Raw genomic sequence first — 24,594 nt, 5'->3', positions numbered from 1 at the left:
ACAAAACACACACAGCAAGTACGTTAGAACATGCACACAAAGCACATAAGAGTACAGTACACCACACACAAAAACAAGAAACACACAACCACATTCTACTGTGGTACTAGAAAGTGCACGGAATAACCAAATCACACAAACCCACACCTGTGTAGTTTCAGCCATCTTCTGTTCAAACTCGGACTTGGCTGCGGCGTATTTCTCCACAAGGCCCTTGTAGGCTTCTGTGGCTTTCTTGGCCTTCACTCCCGCCTGCAGAGAACAGAGGGAGACAGACAACAGGAAAATGGCCATCTGTTCTCATGTGTCACCATCAGCATTAGAGTCGCACAGTGCTCTATGGAGTAACAGATCTCGCCAGACCAGAGACACCACTACTACTCACAACAACCAACCACAGTATGCGATTCAGAAACAGATTGTGGCAGTAAACAGTTCTTCTGGCTTTACTATTACGCATGTACATAATGACAGACTTGGGTATGGAAATGGAGGCAGAGAATGGGCTAGTGATAGGAGGTATTGGGAATCTACAGCTGCACACTTATTGTCTTCTGTTGTCTACCTGTGATTTCCCACATTCCCACCTTGTCCACATTGCTCTGTGTGGCTCTCTCTTAGAGTAGTTTGGTCTAGTGTACTTAAGTCTAGTGTAGTGTACCTTGTCCACTTCTCTCTGTGTGGCTCCCTCCTTGCGGAGTCTCTCCTGATCCACAGTTTTGGCGTTGTAGTTCTCCTTTGACTTCTGTAAGGCCCCCCCGGTTGTCTGGATGGTCTGCACTGCCCCATTAGTGGATGCCACCTCCTCCTTTGTCTGTACAAGACAGAGGGAGGGGGAAGACAACAACCATTAAAACAATCATTTTAGCATAGTTTGAAAAGCCATTTATTGAAACCACTTAACGGCAACAAAGATAATGAAAAAAAAGAAGAGATTGGTTAAAACCACATTCGCATGAGGAGAGGGAGAGAGATGGGCACCGTGTGTGTGTGTGACAACACTTTTGTTATGCTGAAAGCACAAAAACACATCTCCGCTGCTAATTCACAGTTCCTGTTTCGTTAGTTGGACTGAGACCTCCTGACTCATGCATGAGACGACACTCCGACATTTCAGGCTGCTTAGGGAAAGACGGCTCATCATAATGTCTGGGACGGAGCGAATGGAATGTCATCAAACCATGCGTTTCGTTGCATTTGATACCACTCCACCCAGTCCGCTCCAGCCATTACCACGAGCTCGTCCTCCCCAATTAAGGTGCCACCAACCTCCTGTGCGCTCCGGGTCTAAATCGAGCAGGGAGAGAGGGGTGTCTAAAATGCAGGCTTCAAAGCACAGCCCTGGCACGACAGCAACAACTAGCCTAGCTACTACTGATCAGCAGACTCTGGCAGGCTGAAAGACTGATCAAACGCAGCCCCTGCTTTGTTACTCTCTAGAGAAATGAAATGATTCATCACAAGCAGAACCTCATGGTTACTTTAGGAGGCTCCTCTAAAGTAGTGACATCATGTCTGCAAGCTGATCAGGGGTGAGATCATTCAGGACGGGCCATTTTCTAGAACAGAATCAATAAAGCCAATAGAACTCAGAACGGGTAAACACATTGCACGTTAACTGGACGATGGGTCAGATCCACAAGCAGGGAGGGAAGACTGATCAAGCTCAACAGCTACACAGTGTGGCTACTGCAGGCAGGACAGTGAATCCCAAACAGAACACACACATTCTCTCCAGAATCAGTAGAATCACTCTACTAAAAAACTCTTCCCCGTAGTGGTGACTGAAAGGAATCAACTTTATTGATCTTGAGGGTGAACATAGGTTTGTCCCCAGCAGCAGCCTACGTGGACAAACAGTACGAACACACAGGCATACAAAAGGACAGACTAGCTGATGCCTAAAGGAACAAAGTAGCGGTCCTCCGGGGCTCAGTTGGTAGAGCATGGCTTTGGCGTTTGCAATGCCAGGAGAGTGGGTTCGATTCCCGGAGCCAACCATACATTCAAAATGTATACACGTATGTCTAAGTTGCTTTGGATAAAAGCATTTGCTAAATGGCATATTATTAGTGTGTTGTTGTGTGCAGTTCTCCATGCCATACCTTTTTGTGGACCTTGGCCTGGTCGTCCACATACTTCTGGACATCTTTGATAAGCTCCTGTAGCTTCCTCACTAGCTCCAGGTGGCAGCTGGCCAGCTTCTCTGTGGACGTCTTAAACACATCCCACACCGGGGCAAATGTCCTGCGGGACACACATGCGCACGCAGGCACACACACTTTATTAACTGGGGTGTGTTCAGTGGAGCATTCAGGGAAGACTTGTCTTATCTATAAAGAGGGAGGGTTGATATGGAACTCAAACTCATCCCTCTTCCCCAAAGTCCCCACGAGGATAGTAAAACAAGGGAAATTCTCCCCTTGCGGGGACATTTCATACATCCCCATGAGGATAAAAGACTATTTCAAGCTTTGGGGTTAGAATTAAGGTAAGGGATAAGGTTTAGGAGTTAGGTTTAGGGTTACAGGTTAGGGAAAATAGGATTTTGAATGGAAATCTATTTTAGGTCCTCACGAGGATAGAAGAACAAAATGTGTGTGTGTGTGTGTGTGTGTGTGTGTGTGTGTGTCTTACCCAAGCTGAGAGAAGTTGCCAGCTGACTTGGCAAGTTTGGTCATTGACCTGGCATAGACCTCTTCTATGGTAGCCCTAGAGGGACAAAACACATCACGTCATTACCTTCATCATTTTCACCTACTGAATCAGTAACATCACTCAGTGTGTGTTCCAAATGGATTCCCTATATAGTGCACTACTTTTGACCCTATGGGCCCCTAGTCAAAAGCAGTCCACTATATAGGGAACAGGCTGCCATTTGGGATTCATCCTCAGTCTCTTCTGAATAATTTCAACCAATATAAATCCAACAACACAGTATTAAACGCCCTCAAAACCTCTACCAGTTGTAATGAGTTTTAATTGAGTGATTACAACAAGTACTGCACAGGACAACTCCACTCCCACAAAACACACACAAACACAGGTAACATACATGTTTGACTGCAGGCACAAAGTTGAGTGTTGGTTGGACTTTGCTTTGACTAAGTGTGGCTCATCTAGCAGCTAGAGCTGCTCGTCACAGTCTCCCATCTAGTGTCATATCGAAGCACAGAAAGGAAAGAATTGCCCATCCCACCCTCATCATCATCCCCCATTTCTCCTGCATGGAAGTGACAGAAGTAAAAACTTAAAACGTTGGTTTAGTGGAGGCCTGAATTATGCATGTGTCATTTACTCAGCCTCCCACTGCAGTCACGTCAGCACAGGAGGAGAAGAGGGTCAGGCAGGGGGAGCAGGAGGAAGCACGCATTCGCACACGTGCGGGCAGGCAGGCACAAAGACAGAACCTACCTTCACTAACAGATATTAGTGTAACTTCGCCTAGATGCACGGGAACGCAACCAAACGAAGGTTTATAGAATTTATTCTAGACAGGTTACCATGGTTGGTCATCCTTATCTGTTGTGGCATACTCTCTCTATATTCTCACCCTAGGAATAATACAATCGCCCATTTCCCAAATCCATAACTCAAGGCTCTCGCAAAGACACACACACACACACACACACACACACACACAGGAAAAGCCATGACTCCACAGAGAAAAAAACTAAACACTCCAGGTGTGTAAATACACTCTGGGCCAAGACAATTCTTCCCCTCCTAAAAGCTCATTTATGCTTGATCCGAAAATGTGGTCGGAGGCTCCGTATGGATGGTGTAACGCAATTGCGGAGCCGCCGGAGGCACGTAGAGGCCAAATTGAGCTCCGTACCGCATCGCCATGCGCCTCTCGAATTTTGTAACAATGCAGAGGGCTCCGTATAACTCCGCATTGACATGATTGGTTGATGGTAGGTGAGGGGGCGGGAGGTCCTATATAAACACAAACTCACTTCCTTGGCAACTTTACATTTACATTACATTACATTTAAGTCATTTAGCAGACGCTCTTATCCAGAGCGACTTACAAATACAACTTCCTTCACAACAGCTCTGCACTGCTTCGCAAAGTGCAAGAAGTACAAATGACCGGTCTTCTGCAGAGGCCACATCACCATAATTTCTCGCACGGCCAATGCAGACGTCGGATTGACCGTGCAGCGCCTTTGACTCACACAGACCTGCCTGCACCCCTCCACTCCAAACTAAAACACTCACGCTCAAAGTTACTGACCAAACCTCTCTCAAATCTATTTATCTTTGACTTAAACATTGATTGTACAAAACATTAAGGACACCTGCTCTTTCATTGACATAGACTGACCAGATGAATCCAGGTGAAAGCTATATGATCCCTTATTGATGTCACTTGTTAAATCCACTTCAAATCAGTGTAGATGAAGGAGGAGACAGGTTAAAGAAGGATTTTTAAGCTTTGAGACATGGATTGTGTATGTGTGCCATTCAGAAGTTGTATGGGCAAGACAAAAGATTTAAGTGCCTTTGAACGGGGAATGGTAGTAGGTACCAGGCGCACCGGTTTGTGTGAAGAACTGCAACGCTGCTGGGTTTTTCACACTCAACAGTTTCCCCGTGTGTATCAAGAATGGTCCACCACCCAAAGGATATCCAGCCAACATGACAACTGTGGGAAGCTTTGGAGTCAACATAGGCCAGCAGAATTAAAGCTGTTCTGATGGCAAAAGGGAGGGTGGGGGGGGGTGCAACTCAATATTAGGAAGTCGTCCTTAATGTTTGTACACTCAGTTTATAGATAGAAACAAGTTAACAACTCCCTGCAGGACGAATATTGGTTGTGTGTTTGAGAGGCCTGGGAAACAGGCCACAAGCCATAACAGCAGGCTATCACTTTACACAATACAGTACTGTGGGTGCATGTCTGTTTCTGACCACCAGAGGGAGGCACAGTGCAGTGTTTCTAAGATATGAGAGACTTCCTCAAGGGAACAGCCTCAGAAAACCCAGATCCAGTCACATGTCAACAATGATTCTGATGGGTAGGTAAGTGTGCAAGATGAGTATCAGTTTCACAGAGGAGTAAAGATATAGCATAGGCCTAATCCTGAGATGTAGGCTAGTAAGCTACACCACAGGCCGTGTCTACACTTGACACTTACATGTGACTTCTGCTATTAGAATATGAGTATCGTATTGAAGAGACGGGTCGAGGCGCACAAAAGTCACATTGTGGTCTGATTGTGTTCAGATCTGGCTGACCGCTTCAGGAGGTGGTCAGGGATGTATTGTGTGTGGATTTCTCCTCAGTCTGGACGCAAATCAGGCTTCCGAAAGTGCATAAATTGGGCGACATCATCAGCACTCCTCCCACAAGCCTCCAGAAAACGTGTTTTTGGAGCGAGGCACCTTTTCATTATAGCGTTGGAGGAAATGCGTTCCTAGTGTGTTAGGAACGTGTTTGCTGGCCTTGTAAATTCTAGCCAGCTAGCTAATATTTAGAACAATTATTTTTGTTAGACTAGAGCTATGCTAACCAGTTTGGGGTGCGGAGAGGTAGCGGGACATGAACAAAGGCAAAAAAATATACATTTTTTTTGTTTGTTAAGGAGCTCAGGTCATGCTTTCATCTAACTCTTGAAAGTTGTACTTGTACATAGAGTGCACAAGGTACAATTTCAAAAGAGTAGTGCATCAGCAGTTTTCGTCTTGTCATGTCAGTCATTGCAAACCTTAGAGAGCTACACTGAACAAAAAGATAAATGCAACATGTGTTTGACCCATGTTTCATGAGCTGAAATAAAAGATCCCCAAAATGTTCCATATGCACAAAAAGCGTATTTCTCTCAAATTTTGTGCACAAATTTGTTTACATCCCTGACAAGTGTGGCATATCAAGAAGCTGATTAAACAGCATGATCATTACACAGGTGCACCTTGTGCTGGGGGACAATAAAAGGCCACTCTAAAATTAGTAGTTTTGTCAGATATCTCAAGTTTTGAGGGAGCGTGCAACTGGCATGCTGACTGCAGGAATGTCCACCAGAGCTGTTGGCAGAAAATGACTTAATTTCTCTACCACAAGCCGCCTCCAACGTCATTTTAGAGAATTTGGCATTTCCTAATGTTTGGTATACTCAATGTATTTTGCTGAGTACAAAAGGCTGTGGAGAAAGTAGATGAATATTGCAGCATTTCATATCACCCAGGAGCGAACACGATCTGGTTAAACCAGCCTAAGGATTTACAGTCCCTTTTAGCTCTCCTAAGCACAGAGAATTTGCTGTGAAGGTGTCTGCGGTGTAGCCTATTCACACAGGTTTAGGCCTATTTAGTTCACACCATAGACTGTAAAACACTGGCCTAGTGGACTGCATAACTGTAGTGTCTAAACCATAATAAGACCTTAATCCTACCTTCCTTGATAATTCCTCTCACACCTTGAGATGTCTTGCATTGTGTCTGAGCTCTATATTTATAACCTCATCTTCTAAAATGTTTGACGGTGCGGAATTCCACTGCTTACCTTCAGGCCAGGCTGGCCCACACAAAAATGTGATCATCACTTTTTCACCCATGCCACCCTTTTTCCCGCTCATGCCACCCGTTCATCATTAGTGAACCAGTGCTTCCCTAGCAGCAGTGGCAGGCTGAGGGGGAAATGTGCTGCTGCTAAATGCATGTAGGGGAAACACTGGTAATAAGTTAGAAATATACTGAACAAAAATATAAAACACAACATGCAACAATTTCAAAGATTTTACTGTTACAGTTCATATGAGGAAATCAGTCAATTGAAATAAATAAATTAGGACCTAATCTATGGACCATTCTTGATATACACAGGAAACAGTTTAGCGTGAAGAACTAAACCAGAAGAGTCGCAGTTCTTGACACACTCTAACCGGTGTGCCTGGCACCTTTTACCATACACCGTTCAAAGGCACTTTATATTTTGTCTTGTCCACCCTCTGAATGGCTCCCGTTCATCTACACTGATTGCAGTGGATTTAACAAGTGACATCAATAAGGGATCATAGCTTTCACCTGGATTCACCTGGTCAATCTATGTCATGGAAAGAGCAGGTGTTCTTAATGTTTTGTACACTCAGTGTACAAGTCAAGTAATTGATTAAATACAACACTGGCTCCCTCTACAGCAAATAAGTTGTCTAGCCCTAGTCTCACAAATATTTTAACCAACAGTGAGGGGAAAAAAGTATTTGATCCCCTGCTGATTTTGTCGTCTGCCCACTGACAAAGAAATTATCAGTCTATAATTTTAATGGTAGGTTTATTTCAACAGTGAGAGACAGAATAACAACAAAAAAATCCAGAAAAACGCAGGTCAAAAATGTTATAAATTGATTTGCATTTTAATGAGGGAAATAAGTATTTGACCCCCTCTCAATCAGAAAGATTTCTGGCTCCCAGGTGTCTTTTATACAGGTAACGAGCTGAGATTAACGAACGAGCTAATCTCAGTTTGTTACCTGTATAAAAGACACCTGTTTACAGAAGCAATCAATCAATCAGATTCCAAACTCTCCACAATGGCCAAGACCAAAGAGCTCTCCAAGGATGTCAGGGACAAGATTATAGACCTACACAAGGCTGGAATGGGCTACAAGACCATCGCCAAGCAGCTTGGTGAGAAGGTGACAACAGTTGGTGCGATTATTCGCAAATGGAAGAAACACAAAAGAACTGTCAATCTCCCTCGGCCTTGGGCTATGCAAGATTTCACCTCGTGGAGTTGCAATGATCATGAGAACGGCAAGGAATCAGCCCAGAACTACACGGGAGGAGCTTGTCAATGATCTCAAGGCAGCTGGGACCAGTCACCAAGAAAACAATTGGTAACGCACTACGCCATGAAGGACTGAAATCCTGCAGCGCCCGCAAGGTCCCCCTGCTCAAGAAAGCACATACATGCCCGTCTGAAGTTTGCCAATGAACATCTGAATGATTCAGAGGACAACTGGGTGAAAGTGTTGTGGTCAGATGAGACCAAAATGGAGCTCTTTGGCATCAACTCAACTCGCCGTGTTTGGAGGAGGAGGAATGCTGCCTATGACCCCAAGAACACCATCCCCACCGTCAAACATGGAGGTGGAAACATTATGCTTTGGGGGTGTTTTTCTGCTAAGGGGACAGGACAACTTCACCGCATCAAAGGGACGATGGACGGGGCCATGTACTGTCAAATCTTGGGTGAGAACCTCCTTCCCTCAGCCAGGGCATTGAAAATGGGTCGTGGATGGGTATTCCAGCATGACAATGACCCAAAACACACGGCCAAGGCAACAAAGGAGTGGCTCAAGAAGAAGCACATTCAGGTCCTGGAGTGGCCTAGCCAGTCTCCAGACCTTAATCCCATAGAAAATCTGTGGAAGGAGCTGAAGGTTCGAGTTGCCAAACGTCAGCCTCAAAACCTTAATAACTTGGAGAAGATCTGCAAAGAGGAGTGGGACAAAATCCCTCCTGAGATGTGTGCAAACCTGGTGGCCAACTACAAGAAACGTCTGGCCTCTGTGATTGCCAACAAGGGTTTTGCCACCAAGTACTAAGTCATGTTTTGCAGAGGGGTCAAATACTTATTTCCCTCATTAAAATGCAAATCAATTTATAGCATTTTTGACAAATGTTTTTCTGGATTTTTTGTTGTTATTCTTTCTCTCACTGTTCAAATAAACCTACCATTAAAATTATAGACTGATCATTTCTTTGTCAGTGGGCAAACGTACAAAATCAGCAGGGGATCAAATACTTTTTTCCCCTCCCTGTACTTTAAGTGATTGATTGACTTGAGAATGTAATTTGGTTACTCATGAAAAAGTGAGCATGTAGGCAAATGTGGTTGAAGATAGAAGGCAAGAAAATGGAAAATGGGTTTCATAAAGTCTTGAGAAACTTCTGTGTGTAAATCATCTATTGATGTCAATGGCAAATAGGTGCAAATCTTGAGATGCGTGTGAATCTCAAGTTAGGGTTAGGCTATGAACGAATGCCAAATAACAAGTCAAACGGAAAATTCCCCAACATTTAATTTGCATAACCATTGAACCGAAAGACTGAAAACAACACCTGCACTGAGAGAAAACCAGATTGAACATGAAATGTTTTAACAGACGGTCAACTCAAAGGTTAACTAGAAAAAGAGGGTTGAGTAACTTTGAAAGTAAGCCTCGAGATTCAAATTCACCTCTGTGATGAGAAGAACAACATTGGGTTAAAGGCTCAAAATGAGGGTGAGTGGAGGTTTAAGTAAGAAAACCCCATAGCCTGGTTCCAACCATCGTTAGCACATGACATAGCACAAAACAGATGTGGAACCAGGCTAACCAACAACGTACCTTTCTCTGATGAAATCAGTCAGTTCCTTGGAGGAGATTTGGCCATGCTTCATGTTATGGTAGAGAACATCAAATCCATTGTTTTTTTCGCCCTGGGGTAAAAAACAACAGATGGTTAGTAAACTGAAATACTAGTAGGCAGTAAGCCTAAAACCACTGAGAACATCAAAACGCTCTATAGAGTTCCCTTGAGTTTGAGTTAAGCGGTTCATCCATGCTTTACCGCACTGGCATTCTCCACTATCAGCGTTCTCATGGTCTGCATGGCTGTCAGCTGCATCCTCAGCAGCCTTGACTGGTCCACCATAGTCATCCTGGCCATAGTGTTCAGGCTCTACTATGCTCCCTATACAGCTCTATGGTCCCTAACAGAGTTCTATGGTCCCTGGAATACTTCTAACGATCCCTGTACGATTCTATGCCGCCTAAAACATTTCTACAATCCCCATACATTAAGCATGTTCTGAATAACATTGATGGAGCAGGTTGACGATAGTCTGACTGTTGAAGACCTGTGTAGACACTGGACCAGACTGTTTGTTTGTGTGGTCAGTAACCATCACTACTCTGGAGAAGGGTGTCCAGTTGCACCATGGGTATTTAAAAATGCATACATCACTAGGGCTGTGACGGTCATGGAATTTTGGATGCTGGTAGCTGGCAAGGCAAATGGCCACGGTTTTCATATCAACTGCACTTGCACTTTCTATGTTTCAGCAAGGAGCAACAAAGTCTCATCACGTTAAGAGTCCATGTACTGCAGAAACATCCATCTTCAGTCAGCTGTTACATACATACATACATACATACATACATACATACATACATACATACATACATACATACATACATACATACATACATACATACATACATACATACATATATTAGTTAAAATATAATGTATGACGGTTAATTTTTTTTCATGACGGCCTTCATCTGTAACCGTCGGTTACACGGTAATTGTGCCAGCCCTATACACCACCACTCAATAATTAATATGCCGTGGACATGTCTAAAACTGTCTGTTTGGCTAGTTTAAAAGGTCCTGTGTGGCTCAGTTGGTAGAGCACGGTGTTTGCAACGCCAGGGTTGTGGGTTCGATTCCCACGGGGGACCAGTACGGAGAAAATAATGTATGAAATGTATGCATTCACTACTATAAGTCGCTCTGGATAAGAGCGTCTGCTAAATGACTAAAATGTAAAATGTTGATCTGTAGTTAAAACAATAAGAAAGTGACCACCCCACCTCTGTTTTGGTAAATAGCTGAGTGGATGGGGCTGGAGAATTGTAACAACTACAGGGAACTACAGTTCCTGGGGTCCAGCAACATTAAGGCACTTATATACAATTTCAAATATTCCCTCAGGCCAATACTCTACTAATCACATATCTACAATACAAAATCCATGTGTACGTGTGTGTAGAGTGCGTGTCTTATGTGTATGTGTCTGTGTGTGCGTCTCTCTTCACATTCCCCACTGTTCCATAAGCTGTATTTTTATCCAGTTTTTTAAAAATCTGATTCTACTGCTTGCATCAGTTACCTGATCTGGAATAGAGTTCCATGTAGCCATGGCTCTACGAAGAACTGTGCGCCTCCAATAGTCTGTTCTGGACTTGGGGACTGTGAAGAGACCTCTGGTGGCATGTCTTGTGGGGTATGCATGGGTGTCTGAGCTGTGTGCTAGTAGTTTAAACAGACACCTCGGTGCATTCAGCATGTCAACACATCTTACAAAAACAAGTAGTGATGAAGTCAATCTCTCCTCCACTTTGAGCCATGAGAGATCTACATGCAGCCCTGTTCTGAGCCAATTGTCATTTTTGAGGTCCCTCTTTGTGGCACCTAACCCACACGACTGGACAGTAGTCCAGGTGTGACAAAACTAGAGCCTGTTAAAAAGGCAGAGTAGCGCTTTACTATGGACAGACTTCTTATTGACAGTTGAAATAAGCTTGTGAGACATTTAGGGTTTTTTTCTTCAAGAATCAATGGCTAAATATATATATATAGTAGCGCTAAAGTGACGAGGTATCTATTCATCACATTCAGAGCACAGTGATGCAGAGGTCCTTTGCTAGACATTGCATTTCATACACGTGGGGGAAGTGGCTCCTCACCTAAAGACATTCTGGTTTGATCATATACACGCCAAAGGTATTTCTTCCCATTATTTATTGAAGAGCAAGTTGTGTTTTGTCTATGTAGCCTATTTATTAATTCAGTCACTTACAAACCTTTAACAGTTCTAAGATAACTTATCCACCATCTCAAACCTCTGCAGCAAAGTGTTTGTATGTTTAATTATTTCTTTATTTCAATTGGCTGAGCTCTAATGGATGTGGCTAATTGACACAGCTGATTTTAACCATGGCAATTAGGTCACCTGCCGTTTCAAATAGGTGTCCCAAAATGTCGGTTAAGCTAGGTGAGCCACGGTTTTAAAAGTTGCCAATGTATTATTTATGGTTAACTTGCTCTGGAAATACAGTTTTAAAATAAACACAATACTTTTGAACAGTTTTTATCTCGGTCTTTGTTTTAAGCATTAAGTAGTGGAATAAGGCCAGCTCTTTCACAACACAGCTGAATCATTAAGTCTATTCACAGCAGAGGAGACAATAGGGCTGACACAGTAACACTGCTAATGTACCTCAAACACCAAAACCGACTGAGAGAAAGAGCACTGGGTAGGTCAACATTATAAATACTGTTCAAAAATATTAAACACAACATGTAAAGTGTTGGTCCCATGTTTCATGAACTGAAATGAAAAAAATCCCAGAAATGTTTCATACGCATTAAAAGCTTATTTCTCTCAAATGTTTTGCACAAATTTGTTTACATCCCTGTTAATGAGCATTTCTCCTTTTCCAAGATAATCCATCTACATGACAGGTGTGGCATATCAAGAAGCTGATTAAACAGCATGATCATGGGGTCCTCCCGAGTGGCGCAGTAGTGGTCTAAGGCACCGCATCGCAGTGCATGAGGCGTCATTACAGACCGGGGCTCGATCCGAGGCTGTGTCACACTGGCCATGACCGGGAGTCCCAAAGGGCGGCGCACAATTGGCCCAGCGTCATCCGGGATAGGGGAAGGTTTGACTGGAGGGAGCTTTATTTGGCTCAACGCGCTCTAGCAACTCCTTGTGGTGGGTCGGGCGCCTTCAGGCTGACTTCGCCTCCGACAAATTGGTGCAGCTGGCTTCCGGGTTAAGCGGGAGGATGTTAAGGAGCATGGTTTGGCGGGTCATGTTTCTGGGGACGCATGACTCGACCTTCGCCTCTCCCGAGCCTGTTGGGGAGTTGCAGCGATGAGACATGATCGTAATTGGATATCACGAAATTGGGGAGAAAAGGGGGGTAAAATACAACAACAAAAAATACACACACAAAAAAACCAGCATGATCATTACACCTTGTGCTGGGAACAATAAAAGGCCAATTTAAAAATGTGCAGTTTTGTCACACAACGCCACAGCAATGTCCACCAGAACTGTTGCCAGATAATTTAATGTTAATTTCTCTCCCATAAACTGCCTCCATCGTCGTTTTAGAGAATTTGGCAGTACGTCCTACCGGCCTCACAAACGCAGACACGTGTAACTACGCCAGCCCAGGACCTCCACATCTGGCTTCTTCACCTGCGGGATCATCTGGGGGTGGGGGGATGGTTGTGCTGGTGCTGAGGAGTATTTCTGTCTGTAAAAAAAGCCCTTTTGTGTGAAGAAAAAATGAATTCTGATTGGCTGGGCCTGGCTCCCCAGTGGGTGGGCCTGGCTGCCAAGTGGGTGGGCCTATGGCCTCCAAGGCCCACCCATGGCTGCATCCCATGCCCAGTCATGTGAAATCCATAGTTTATGGCCTATTGAATTTATTTCAACTGACCGATTTCCTTTTATGAGCTGTAACTCAGTAAAATCGTTGAAATTGTTTATATTTTTGTTTAGTATTTTCCCAAAATAGGCTACATGTGCAAACTTCACTGAGCCGAAATAAACAACAAACTTCACTGTGCCAAAAGTATAAACACCGTTTTCCGGACCTCATGCTTTCCTCTGAGTAGTAGGCTACGGTTTAGGAAAGTTCAATGGTCGTTCGAGGAATACCTTACAGTGCCATAATTTTACCCCTACACATTATGGAGGTCAAACACAAAACTGACCTAAGATCAGGTCTTAGAGGCAACTTCCTCCTGCAGCAAAGGGCTATCCTGTTGCAGAGCCTAGATCTGTCCAACAGAGGGCAGAAATTAGCAAGCTCATCCCAGCGCACACAACTCATGTGGACTTCCTAGTCTCCTGCAGCCTTTGGAACTGCCAATCGGTGGTCAACAAGGATGAGTTCATCTGAGCCTTTGTCACCTTAAAGTCCTTAGATTTTCTGATGGAGACATGGATAACCCCATGAGAACAATGCTACTCCAGCTGATCTCTCATCATTTATGTGTTCTCTCATCGTCCGAGAGCATCTGGTCGTCACGGTGATGGCACAGGACTACTAATTTCTCCTAAACTGAGACGTTCTATTTCCCCCCCCCTCCCCTTCTCTCACCTGTCCATTTGAATTCCATGCGGTCACTGTCACTTGTCCACTCAAGATTTGAGGTCCATGTTAACTACAAAGTAGCTTATGCCTACCTGGCAAAATGACATCATGATTATTTGCATCTATTCAATGGCAATTTGTTTTGCAAACTCTAATCACATGAGCGCTACAGAAACATTGCTAACCAAACAACAGTCTCTGGCTTAAATACATTTAAAAAAACATGAACAATTGCAACATCTGGATTGCTTAATAAAAGACATTTCAAATGATTTATACTTTTACTTTCGATACTTAAGTATATTTCAAACCAAATACTTTTAGACTTTTACTCAAGTAGTATTTAACTGGGGGACTTTTATTTCATAGTAAGGTATCTTTACTTTTACTCAAGTATGACAATTGGGTAATTTTTACACCACTTGGTATGCATGTAATCGTTAAGGAATGGGGATTGTTTCAGGATAAAGCAGAAATGGATTAGAGCTAAGCACAGGCAAAATCCTAGAGGAAAACCTGGTTCACTAGACACTGGGAGACTAATACACCTTCAGCAGGACAATGACCTAAAACACAAGGCCAAATATACACTGGAGTTGCTGACCAATAGTTCAGTGAATGTTCCTGAGTTGCCTAGTTACAGTTTTGACTTCAAAATATATGGCAAGACTTGAAAATGGCTACCTAGCAATGATCGACAACCAACTTGACAGTGCTTCAAGAATTTAAAATTCAAGTGCAAATATTGTACAATCCAGGTGTGCAAAGCTCTTAAAAGAGTTACCAAGAAAGACCTACACCTATAATCACTGCCAAAGGTGATTCCAATATGTATTGACTCAGGAGTGTGAATACTTATGTAAATGAGATATTTCAATTTAAGAAAAAGTGCTAACATTTCTAAAAACATGTTTTCACTTTGTCATTATGGGGTATTGTGTGTAAATTGGTGGGGGGAAAAGGTAGGCAAAATCCGACCATGGAAACGATTATTTTATGACGACTTCATAGGCGGCTCCTGAGTTGAGTTATTTATATCTTTTTTACTTTATTTAACTAGGCAAGTCAGTTAAGAACAAATTCTTATTTTCAATGACAGCCGAGGAACAGTTTATTCTACAATTTCCATCCGTTCTGCGTGACAGTTCCAATTTTCATATGTGCATTTTCGTGGAACAGTTTCATTTAAATAACTTTTTGTTTCTCAAAATCAATGTCAAGTGTTTAATCATAAAAATCTAAATTAAAATGATACAAATCTCAAAGTTAAAAGTCAACGAATGCGAGATCACCAGCCTCTGCCATAAGGACACATTGAAACAGAGTAATCCATTGACGGCTATAGAAATGAGAGCTGGAACTCATAGCCTATGCAGCACTAGGCCAATAACTTCTACTGCTCTTTCACACCAAGGAATGGTGATTATCGAGGGGGAGATTGCTGTAAAGATTTTTCAAAATAGCTTACTGTGAGGAGCTATAGTTTTAATATATCATTCGGAAAGGATGTAAAAAAAAAAAAAAACCCACAAAAACATTTTCCTAAAAAACCCACTTTCCTACATTTTCGTGCAGCAGGCCAGGTAATTCTGTAAATGCTCAGGCGCGAGCACTCCCTCATCATTGCTCACATGGAGCACTCCAAACAAAAGACAATGAAAAAAAAAATGGACAAATCTCATAAATGATGGTATGAAATAAACTAAAACTTATTCTCACAAGTGTAGCAGGTTGTGAACTCTGCAAACCACGTGTATTGTGTGTAGGCCAGCGACAAAAAAACAAACAAAAAAACATTTTAATCTATTTTAAATTCAGGCTGTAACACAACAAAATGTGCAAAAAAATCAAGGGGTGTGAATACTTTCTGAGGAACTGTCCCATCCTACATTCTGATATTACCAGGTTGACCTGCATTAGGTGATGCTGCATATTTTTTTTATGGACCCCCCAATGTTAAAGGGAAAGTAAACCCAAATACAAAATATTACAAATTGGTTTCCTTACCCTGTAAGCAGTTTATGGAGAATGTATGACAGAAACCAATTCTTTGGTTAAACCATCAACCCTGGCACAGCATAGATATGAAATACCCTCATTCGTCCATCTGTGCACCAGCTGTGATTCACCTCATCAACTGAAATAACCCTTGACTGCCACACAGCCACTTCCTGGTTGCGTCCTGAACAGGGCCACAGTCAGCGCTTTGTGTCGGTGTCATACATCATTATCACACCCCGCTGTGCTCAATTAACACATGGGTTCATTTAATTCCACCATATTGTGTGCCCCCTCCTACCTATCCCCTCCGAGAGGTCAAGGGTCATGCAAGGCTCATTCCAAACGAACCTGCAGCCCAGGCCTCAGCTCTGTGGCTATAATCAATAGTATGACTTTAGCACATGACTCACACACCATGCTTTACATATCCTAGGCTAACAACTGCAAACTATGTCCACTGTCTCTGCTACCTACTGTAAAGACCGTGACTGTCCCAGACCTTAGTCACCGTAATGACTAGATACCAAGAGACCTACAGAGAGTGACAGGCAGAGGCAGAAAAAGAGAGAAATTAAGATTGTGTGTGTGTGTGTCAGTAAAAAAAATACAGAGTGAGAGAGAGAGAGAGAGAGAGAGACAAAATAAAACTCAAAACAAAATGTTTACAGCAACAGGAAGGGCTAATATTATGTGCTACTGGAATGCAGCAGTATAGAAAAAGAAAATGAACACAAAAGCTAAATAAAAACAATCACAGGAAACAGGTCTGGGCGTTCTTGCTTTCTCCGCCCCACCAGTACAATGCCCCATAGTGACTCGCAAGGAACAGTCACACACATTCTATACAAGGGAAAAGATGTCATGGTTATGAGTCTGAAAACAACCGTGCTGTGTTGTAACACTACTGACTCAGTGATACTAGGAGACAGGAGTGCCACATGGCTCTTGACTTTAAATGCCCCATTTGGAGACTTATTGACCAAGGCTCTGGTGTGGTGATTAAAACTCTAACCACACTTTGTGAAATTCAAGGCCAGTCATTACTCTTGGCCTGGCAGTAAGTGGCCTGTTAAGACTGCCCTCCGCCCCAGTGAAAGATAACCTGTGGAGGGGTTGGCACGTGCATATCAATCGATGCCTCTGTGGAGCGAGACTAGAGATGTCCACAATGCCTAATTGAAAGAGCTCAAAGCTTCCCAAGAACTGAGAGAGAGAGAAAGAGAGAGGCTGAGAAAGCTGAAAGAGCTGAGAGAGAGATCACTTTAATAAATGTACCCATTTACCCAAATAGAATCAATAGGCCTATTCAATTTGTCCCGATGATTAGCAACTGATACAGTACAACATGCTACTTTTACGCCGCGGAAAGAATGGATTCTGTAATGTTTTGCATGCCAAATGCAGTAGAATATTGTTTTGCCAGTGATAGACCAGACCATGGAAAATCGCTGCTATGCTTCTCTGCTACAGTCAGCAAACAAACATTGGCCTTAGTTAGACAAAAGTAGGCAAGAGTGTAACCATGCGAGAAGTTGACAAATTAAGACTGCATGGAGTGTGTATGTGCACAAGCATACGTGCAAACTTGTGTATTTCTACTGGGAACACTGGTTTCACTCACACAGACAGCTAGCCAGGTGGAGAGGTAGTGACCTCAAGCTAAATTGTTGTAATGACTCTCGGTCTTTCATGCTCAGTCTCACTTAAAGCTTCACTCAAACTATCTCTGTACGTCTCGCGTTAGTTCACAACTAGCCTATATTCTCTAATGAGTGGAAATTCATTGGGACATTTTTGCTAACAAACAAAAGACAACATGTACTGTACCTTACACATACAGTAGTCAATAGGCCCTAGTGGAAAAAGTAGCACACACATTATGCAATTGACATTTCCACCAGTTAGCCTATAGCGCCGCCCGATCAATTCAGGGGACACAACTTTGGCTTTAGAAGTGGGCGGGGACTTCATATCCGACTACCCAGAGGCATCCGCATGGTCCTAAAGTGCACCGTTGCCTCATTTTGTATCACATTCCAATGATAAAACTGGGAGGGGGCGCTATAGGCTAACTGATGATAAAATGATAAAACAACTCCCTCAATGCTTCTAAATCTCATGTGCAACGGTTGCCCGCTAAACATAGTTTTTAAGTTAAGTTTTAATGTCACGTGCACAGCATTTCGTCAGTTCCAATATCAGATTTACAATGTGCAGTGATACTGGAGGGACAGAGGTACATTACATGACCAAAAGTATGTGGACACCTGCTCGCCGAACATCTCATTCTATAATCATGGGCATTAATATGGAGTTAGTCCCACCTTTGCCGTTATAACAGCCTCCACCTTTCTGGGAAGGCTTTCCACTAGATGTTGGAAAATTGCTGTGGGGACATGCTTCCGTTCAGCCACAAGAGCATTAGTGAGGTCGGGCACTGATGTTGGGAGATTAGGACTGGCTCGCAGTCGGGGTTCCAATTCATCCCAAAGGTGTTCGATGGGGTTGAGGTCAGGGCTCTGTACAGGTCAGTCAAGTTCTTCCACACCGATCTCAACAAACCATTTCTGTATTATCCTTGCTTTGTGCACAGGGACATTGTCAGGCTGAAACAGGAAAGGGGTTTCCCCAAACTGTTGCCACAAAGTTGGAAGCACAGAATCGTCTAGAATGTCATTGTATGCTGTGACGTTAAGATTTCCCTTCACTGGAACTAAGGGGCCTAGCCCGAACCATGAAAAACAGCCCCAGAAAATGATTCCCCCTACAACAAACTTTACAGTTAGCACTATGCATTGGGGCAGGTAGCATTCTCCAGGCATTCGCCAAACCCAGATTCATCTGTCAGACTGCCAGATGGTGAAGCATGATTCATCACCCCCAGAGAATGTGTTTCCACTGCTCCAGAGTCCAATGGCGGCGAGCTTTGCACCACTCCAGCCAACATTTACATTTTAGTCATTTAGCAGACACTCTTATCCAGAGCGACTTACAGTAGTGAATGCATACATTTAATTTCATGCATTTTGTTTTGTACTGGACCCCCGTGGGAATCGAACCCACAACCCTGACGTTGCACACACCATGCTGGCGTTGCAAACACCATGCTCTACCAACTGAGCCACAGGGAAGCCAACACTTTGCGATTGGTGATCTTAGGCTTGTGTGTGGCTGCTCGGCCATGGAAACCCATTTTATGAAGCTCCAGACGAACAGTTATTGTGCTGACGTTACTTCCAGAAGCAGTTTGGAACTCGTGGTGAGTGTTGCAACTGAGGACAAACGTTTTTTACACGCTTTGAACTTCAGCACTCTGCGGTCCCGTTTGGGAGCTTGTGGGGCCTACCACTTCGTGGCTGAGCCGTTGTTGTCCTAGACGTTTCCACTTCATAATAACAGCACTTACAGTTGACTGGGAAGCACTAGCAGGACAGACATTTGACAAACTGACTTGCTGGAAAAGTGGTATCCTATGACAGTGCCACGTTGAAAATCAATGAGCTCTTCAGTAAGGCCATTCTACCGGCATTGTTTGTCTATAGAGATTGCATGGCTTTGTGCTCGATTTTATGCACCTGTCAGCAATGGGTGTTGCTGAAATAGCCAAATCCATTCATTTGAAGGGGTGTCCACAGTCAGAAGTTTAAATATACTTTAGTCATTAAAACTTGTTTTTCAACCACTCCACAAATTTCTTGTTAACAAACTATAGTTTTGGCAAGTCGGTTAGGACATCTACTTTGTGCATGACACAAGTAATTTTTCCAACAATTGTTTACAGACAGATTATTTCACTTAATCACAATTCCAGTGGGTCAGAAGTTTACATACACTAAGTTGACTGTGCCTTTAAACAGCTTGGGAAATTCCAGAAAATTATGTCATGGCTTTAGAAGCTTCTGATAGGCTAATTGACACCATTTGAGTCAATTGGAGGTGTACCTGTGGGTGTATTTGAAGGCCTACCTTCAAACCCAGTGCCTCTTTGCTTGACATCATGGGAAAATCAAAAGAAATCAGCCAAGACCTCAGAAAAACAATTGTAGACCTCCACAAGTCTGGTTCATCCTTGGGAACAATTTCCAAATGCCTGCAAATGCCAATGCCTTCCAAATACCACGTTCATCTGTACAAACAATAGTACACAAGTATAAACACCATGGGACCACACAGCTGTCATACAGCTCAGGAAGGATACGCGTGTGGTCTCCTAGAGATGAACGTACTCTGGTTCAAAAAGGGGAAAACAATCCCAGGACAACAGCAAGGGACCTTGTGGAAATGCTGGCGGAAACAGGCACAAAAGTATCTATATCCACATAACCTGAAAGGCCGCTCAGCAAGGAAGAAGCCACTGCTCCAAAACCGCCATAAAAAAGCCAGACTACGGTTCGCAACGGCACATGGGGACAAAGATCGTAGTATATGGAGAAATGTCCTCTGGTCTAATGAAACGAAAATAGAACTGTTTGGTCATAATGACCATCGTTATGTTTGGAGGAAAAAGGGGGAGGCTTGCAAGCCGAAGAACACCATCCCAACCGTGAAGCACGGGGGTGGCAGCATAATGTTGTGGGGGTGCTTTGCTGCAGGAGGGACTGGTGCACTTCCCAAAATAGATGCCATCATGAGGATGGAAAAGTATGTGGATATATTGAAGCAACATCTCAATACATCAGTCAGGAAGTTAAAGCTTGGTCTCAAATGGGTCTTCCAAACAGACAATGACCCCGAGCATACTTCCAAAGTTGTGGCAAAATGGCTTAAAGACTACACAGTCAAGGTATTGGAGTGACCATCACAAAGACCTGACCTCAATCCCATAGAAAATTTGTGGGCAGAACTGAAAAAGCGTGTGCGAGCAAGGAGGCCTACAAACCTGACTTAGTTATACCAGCTCTGTCAGGAGGAATGGGCCAAAATTCACCCAACTTATTGTGGGAAGCTTGTGGAAGGCTACCTGAAACGTTTGACCCAAGTTAAACAATTTAAAGGCAATGCTACCAAATTCTAATTGAGTGTATGTAAACTTCTGACCCATTGGGAATGTGATGAAATAAATAATAGCTGAAATAAATAATTCTCTAAACTATTATTCTGACATTTCACATTCTTAAAATAAAGTGGTGATCCTAACTGACCTAAGACAATGAATATTATTAGGATTAAATGTCAGGAATTGTGAAAAACTGAGTTTAAATGTATTTGGCTAAGGTGTATGTAAGCATCCGACTTCAACTGCATCTACACTACATGTACAGAAGTATAGGGGTAAGGTGACTAGGCATCAGGATATATAATAAACAGAGTAGCAGCAGCGTAAATTAAGACACAAAACATGTAAAATATCCTATATCCACACACGTGGCAGATGTTATAATCCTAATCAAACACCATGCTGCTTTATGCCGTGTGAAATGTGCCTGGCATTCCAATATATGCATTTCATTCTATGCCAGTAAGAGGCCTCCATTCTGCGCCAATATAACCACATGTAGTTCACAACGTTCCATATCCTGAGGAAGTTATTTGTTTATGGCTGAATTGCTGCTTCTGCAATGGATAGCATTAGAACATGTCTGTTCCACCACCACCTTCTACTACACTAACTCTACAGTATTCCCATTTCTCTACCTACCATTATAGACCATTAAGAGATGTTGGTGTGTGTTTGCACACCAGACGTGGCGATTGTGTGGTTTTGCAGAGCCTTATGCTGGGAGAGACAGTACAGAGCTCAACTCTGATGATCATGAATGAGTGCTCATTTCAGTCACTTAGCAAAATCGTGCATTTGTTTTAACAAGAGCTGGCCTGTGGTAGAGGTCTTTACAGATCCACCTGTACCCGAAAACCCAGATCCAGAATTCAAAATAATGTCACGGGTCCTGGTCAGATCTGATTGTTAAGGGTCTGTGTCATTTTAACGGACTTGTCCGGAAGGACCCATACAGATCCAAATGCTGCAGTGTGGGGTCGGGGGAAGAGACGGAGAGAGAAATGATATAATTTATGCTACTGCTCTTTGCTTTTCATGAGAGTGGCGCGTGTAGCTTGTTGTTGGTCAATTATAAGTCATCATAGCAGCAATAGGCTACAGTCATAGAGCCTCTGTGTGGGGCAAAAGTTAGGGGATAAATCAATGGAAGATGGAATTAAAATGATGGAATTAAAAGAAGGATAGGCTACAACGACCAAGATCCAACAGGTAGGCCGCTACTGTATATTCTGAATGGAGTTCTTGTTTGTAACTGTAGGATGAGAAAGCACATGCGGCCTCAAATAGCCTAGCTATCTAGCTAGCGTAACTAGCTTCTCCGGGCTTCATTACAGTCAAGACATGTAGCTACTGCGTAACCATATTGGATGATAAATAACCTAGCTATGGCAGGTATTAGTCTACCATAGCGTGAGTCAGCTTGGTTGATTGCTGTGTCTCATCTCTCCCTCCCTCCTCCCGGTTACCTGTGTCACTCGCTCACACTCACGCTTTATCAGCTCTGGTTAATAAAGTAGCTTAAAAATTTACTTTTCTGCTGCTTCCCGCACTCGGATCAGGTCTGACCATGTATATATATATATGGAACAGGTCTAGTTGTCCTCGGATTCATGCTGGTCTCTATATTTTACAAATGAATTGATGCATATCGATTACGGATGGGAATGCCCCAGGTCCATCTGTCTTTCTGGCCTCAAAACAGAGAATGTGTCATGTGTTCTGTTTGCTTTGGTAGAACAAATTATGCTAAACTAGGTCTTTATGGGAAATAGCCAGTTAGCATCAATCTTCACATTTGAGCCAAGCACAAAATGTACACAATGACGAATAACATGGATTTAAGCAACTCAAAACAAAGGAAAAAGAAAATTGCAGCGCATAGATCAGAACACTAGCACAGGAGCGAAAATAGGTTGCTGTAATTCTCAAAAGAAAAAAATGGATTGGAAGAGAAAATATGTAACAGCAACCAGACTAAAGAGCCCATTAGCCACCAGACCAGAATGTGTATCCTCGTCTAAACTTCATGATATGATTTGATTTGTGAGATGTGGAAAAAACAGAACATGGTTTATTTTACCCGTTCAAACAAATACAGCTAAAATCCTTGGTTGAAGCTACTCCCTAAATCACCATTGGTCATCACTGTATAAATAAACGAGGCAAAGAGTCTCTGGTTCTCTTCACTCCCACTAGGCTTGGACAGGAACTTTGTTTTGTACTTGTGTACATTTTGATCAAATAATATCAGATCAAACATGTTCACATATCCTTTGATTCTTCAGTAGTGGAAACTTCAGTGATGAAGCCAAAAGAAGCCTCGGAGCAGTTAGTTGGCCAACGGTACTTATAACCCAGGTAGACACTCACACTGGCCAAGTGAAAGCTACGAAAAAACATCCTTGTCTGTACAAACTCACTAAGGCTTTTAGTATGTGTGACAGCTTAACAAGTCTCACTCTCTCTCTCCAGACATATTGTAAAAGGTTTCCCCTCTGTAAATGGGTGGGAGGCAGGGAGGGAGCCAGCGAGGGAGGGAGCCAGCGAGAGAGCTCTCCTCGACACACGCACGTGTAAACCCAGACGCCCTCATGACGTCATCAGAATGTCTGCCTGCCGACGGCGCTGAGGATCATGTGACCAGAGAACGCCTGCGAGGCGAGCAGAGCAGCAGCACGCAGGTCTGTCACAACATGTCAAACCAACAGTAACTCACTGACTCACACCGGACCGGAGAGTTCCATGGTTAAGTAAGTATACACAAGGTTGTAGTGTAAACTCACATTAGGTTCGCTATGACTGCATGAAGCTAGGACAGATGGGCAGTATGTGTAAGTCCTCCTCCTCAATGTCATGACATTTGGTGTTTTATTAGGATCCCCATTAGCTGTTGCAAAAGCAGCAGCTACTCTTCCTGGGGTCCACACAAAACATGAAACATAATACAGAACATCATTAGACAAGAACAGCTCAAGGACAAAACTACATATATTTTTAAAAAGGCACACGTAGCCTATATATCAATGTATACACACAAACTATCTAGGTCTAATAGGGGAGAGGCGTTGTGCTGTGAGGTGTTGCTTTATCTGTTTTTTTTAAACCAGGTTTGATGTTTATTTGAGCAATATGAAATGGAAGGAAGTTCCGTGCAATAAGGGCTCTATATAATACTGTACGTTTTCTTGAATTTGTTCTGGATTTGAGGACTATGAAAAGACCCCTGGTGGCATGTCTGGTGGGATAAGTGTGTGTGTCAGTGCTGTGTGTAAGTTGACTATGCAAACAATTTGGGATTTTCAACACAATGTTTCTTATAAAAAGAAGAAGTGATGCAGTCAGTCTTTCCTCAACTCTTAGCCAAGAGAGACTGGTATGCATAGTATTAATATCAGCCCTCTGATTACAATGAAGAGCAAAAGGTGCCACTCTGTTCTGGGCCAGCTGCAATGTAAGTAGGTTTTACCTTGCAGCACTGGACCACACGACTAGACAATAATCAGGATTAGACAAAACAAGAGCCTGCAGAACTTGCTGCGAGGCGAGCAATTACCATTCTAGACCTATATTTTACCGCTGTCTCCACCACACCCCATTCATAATCAAGCATTCTGTTGGCAGAGGAATAGTTGCTTTTCCAAGTTGCTCCCAAGCACAAATGTCTACAGGGCCAGGAGTTTCCCTGACAACGTGACCTGA

At 43.1% G+C, this 24,594-nt stretch overlaps 1 protein-coding gene across 8 annotated transcripts in view; it reads right to left on the bottom strand.

Annotated features, from left to right (window-relative positions):
- The window catches only part of fcho2 (FCH and mu domain containing endocytic adaptor 2), a 102,639-nt gene that overhangs the window by 70,974 nt on the left and 7,071 nt on the right, over positions 1-24,594 (bottom strand). For all 8 annotated transcript variants that reach the window (XM_029768840.1, XM_029768839.1, XM_029768841.1 and 5 more), the window contains exons 2-6: positions 9,339-9,430; positions 2,638-2,712; positions 2,106-2,247; positions 662-814; positions 148-252 (exon numbers count right to left, since the gene is read on the bottom strand). In XM_029768840.1, coding sequence (XP_029624700.1) covers positions 148-252; positions 662-814; positions 2,106-2,247; positions 2,638-2,712; positions 9,339-9,430 — 567 coding nt within the window. The remainder of the gene's footprint in view (positions 1-147; positions 253-661; positions 815-2,105; positions 2,248-2,637; positions 2,713-9,338; positions 9,431-24,594) is intronic.

The sequence above is a fragment of the Salmo trutta genome, chromosome 12 (assembly GCF_901001165.1).
Source record: "Salmo trutta chromosome 12, fSalTru1.1, whole genome shotgun sequence".
NCBI classification, from domain to species: Eukaryota; Metazoa; Chordata; class Actinopteri; order Salmoniformes; family Salmonidae; genus Salmo; species Salmo trutta.
The sequence above is the reverse complement of the archived record's forward strand: the minus strand, read 5'-3'. Positions and strand labels throughout refer to the sequence as shown.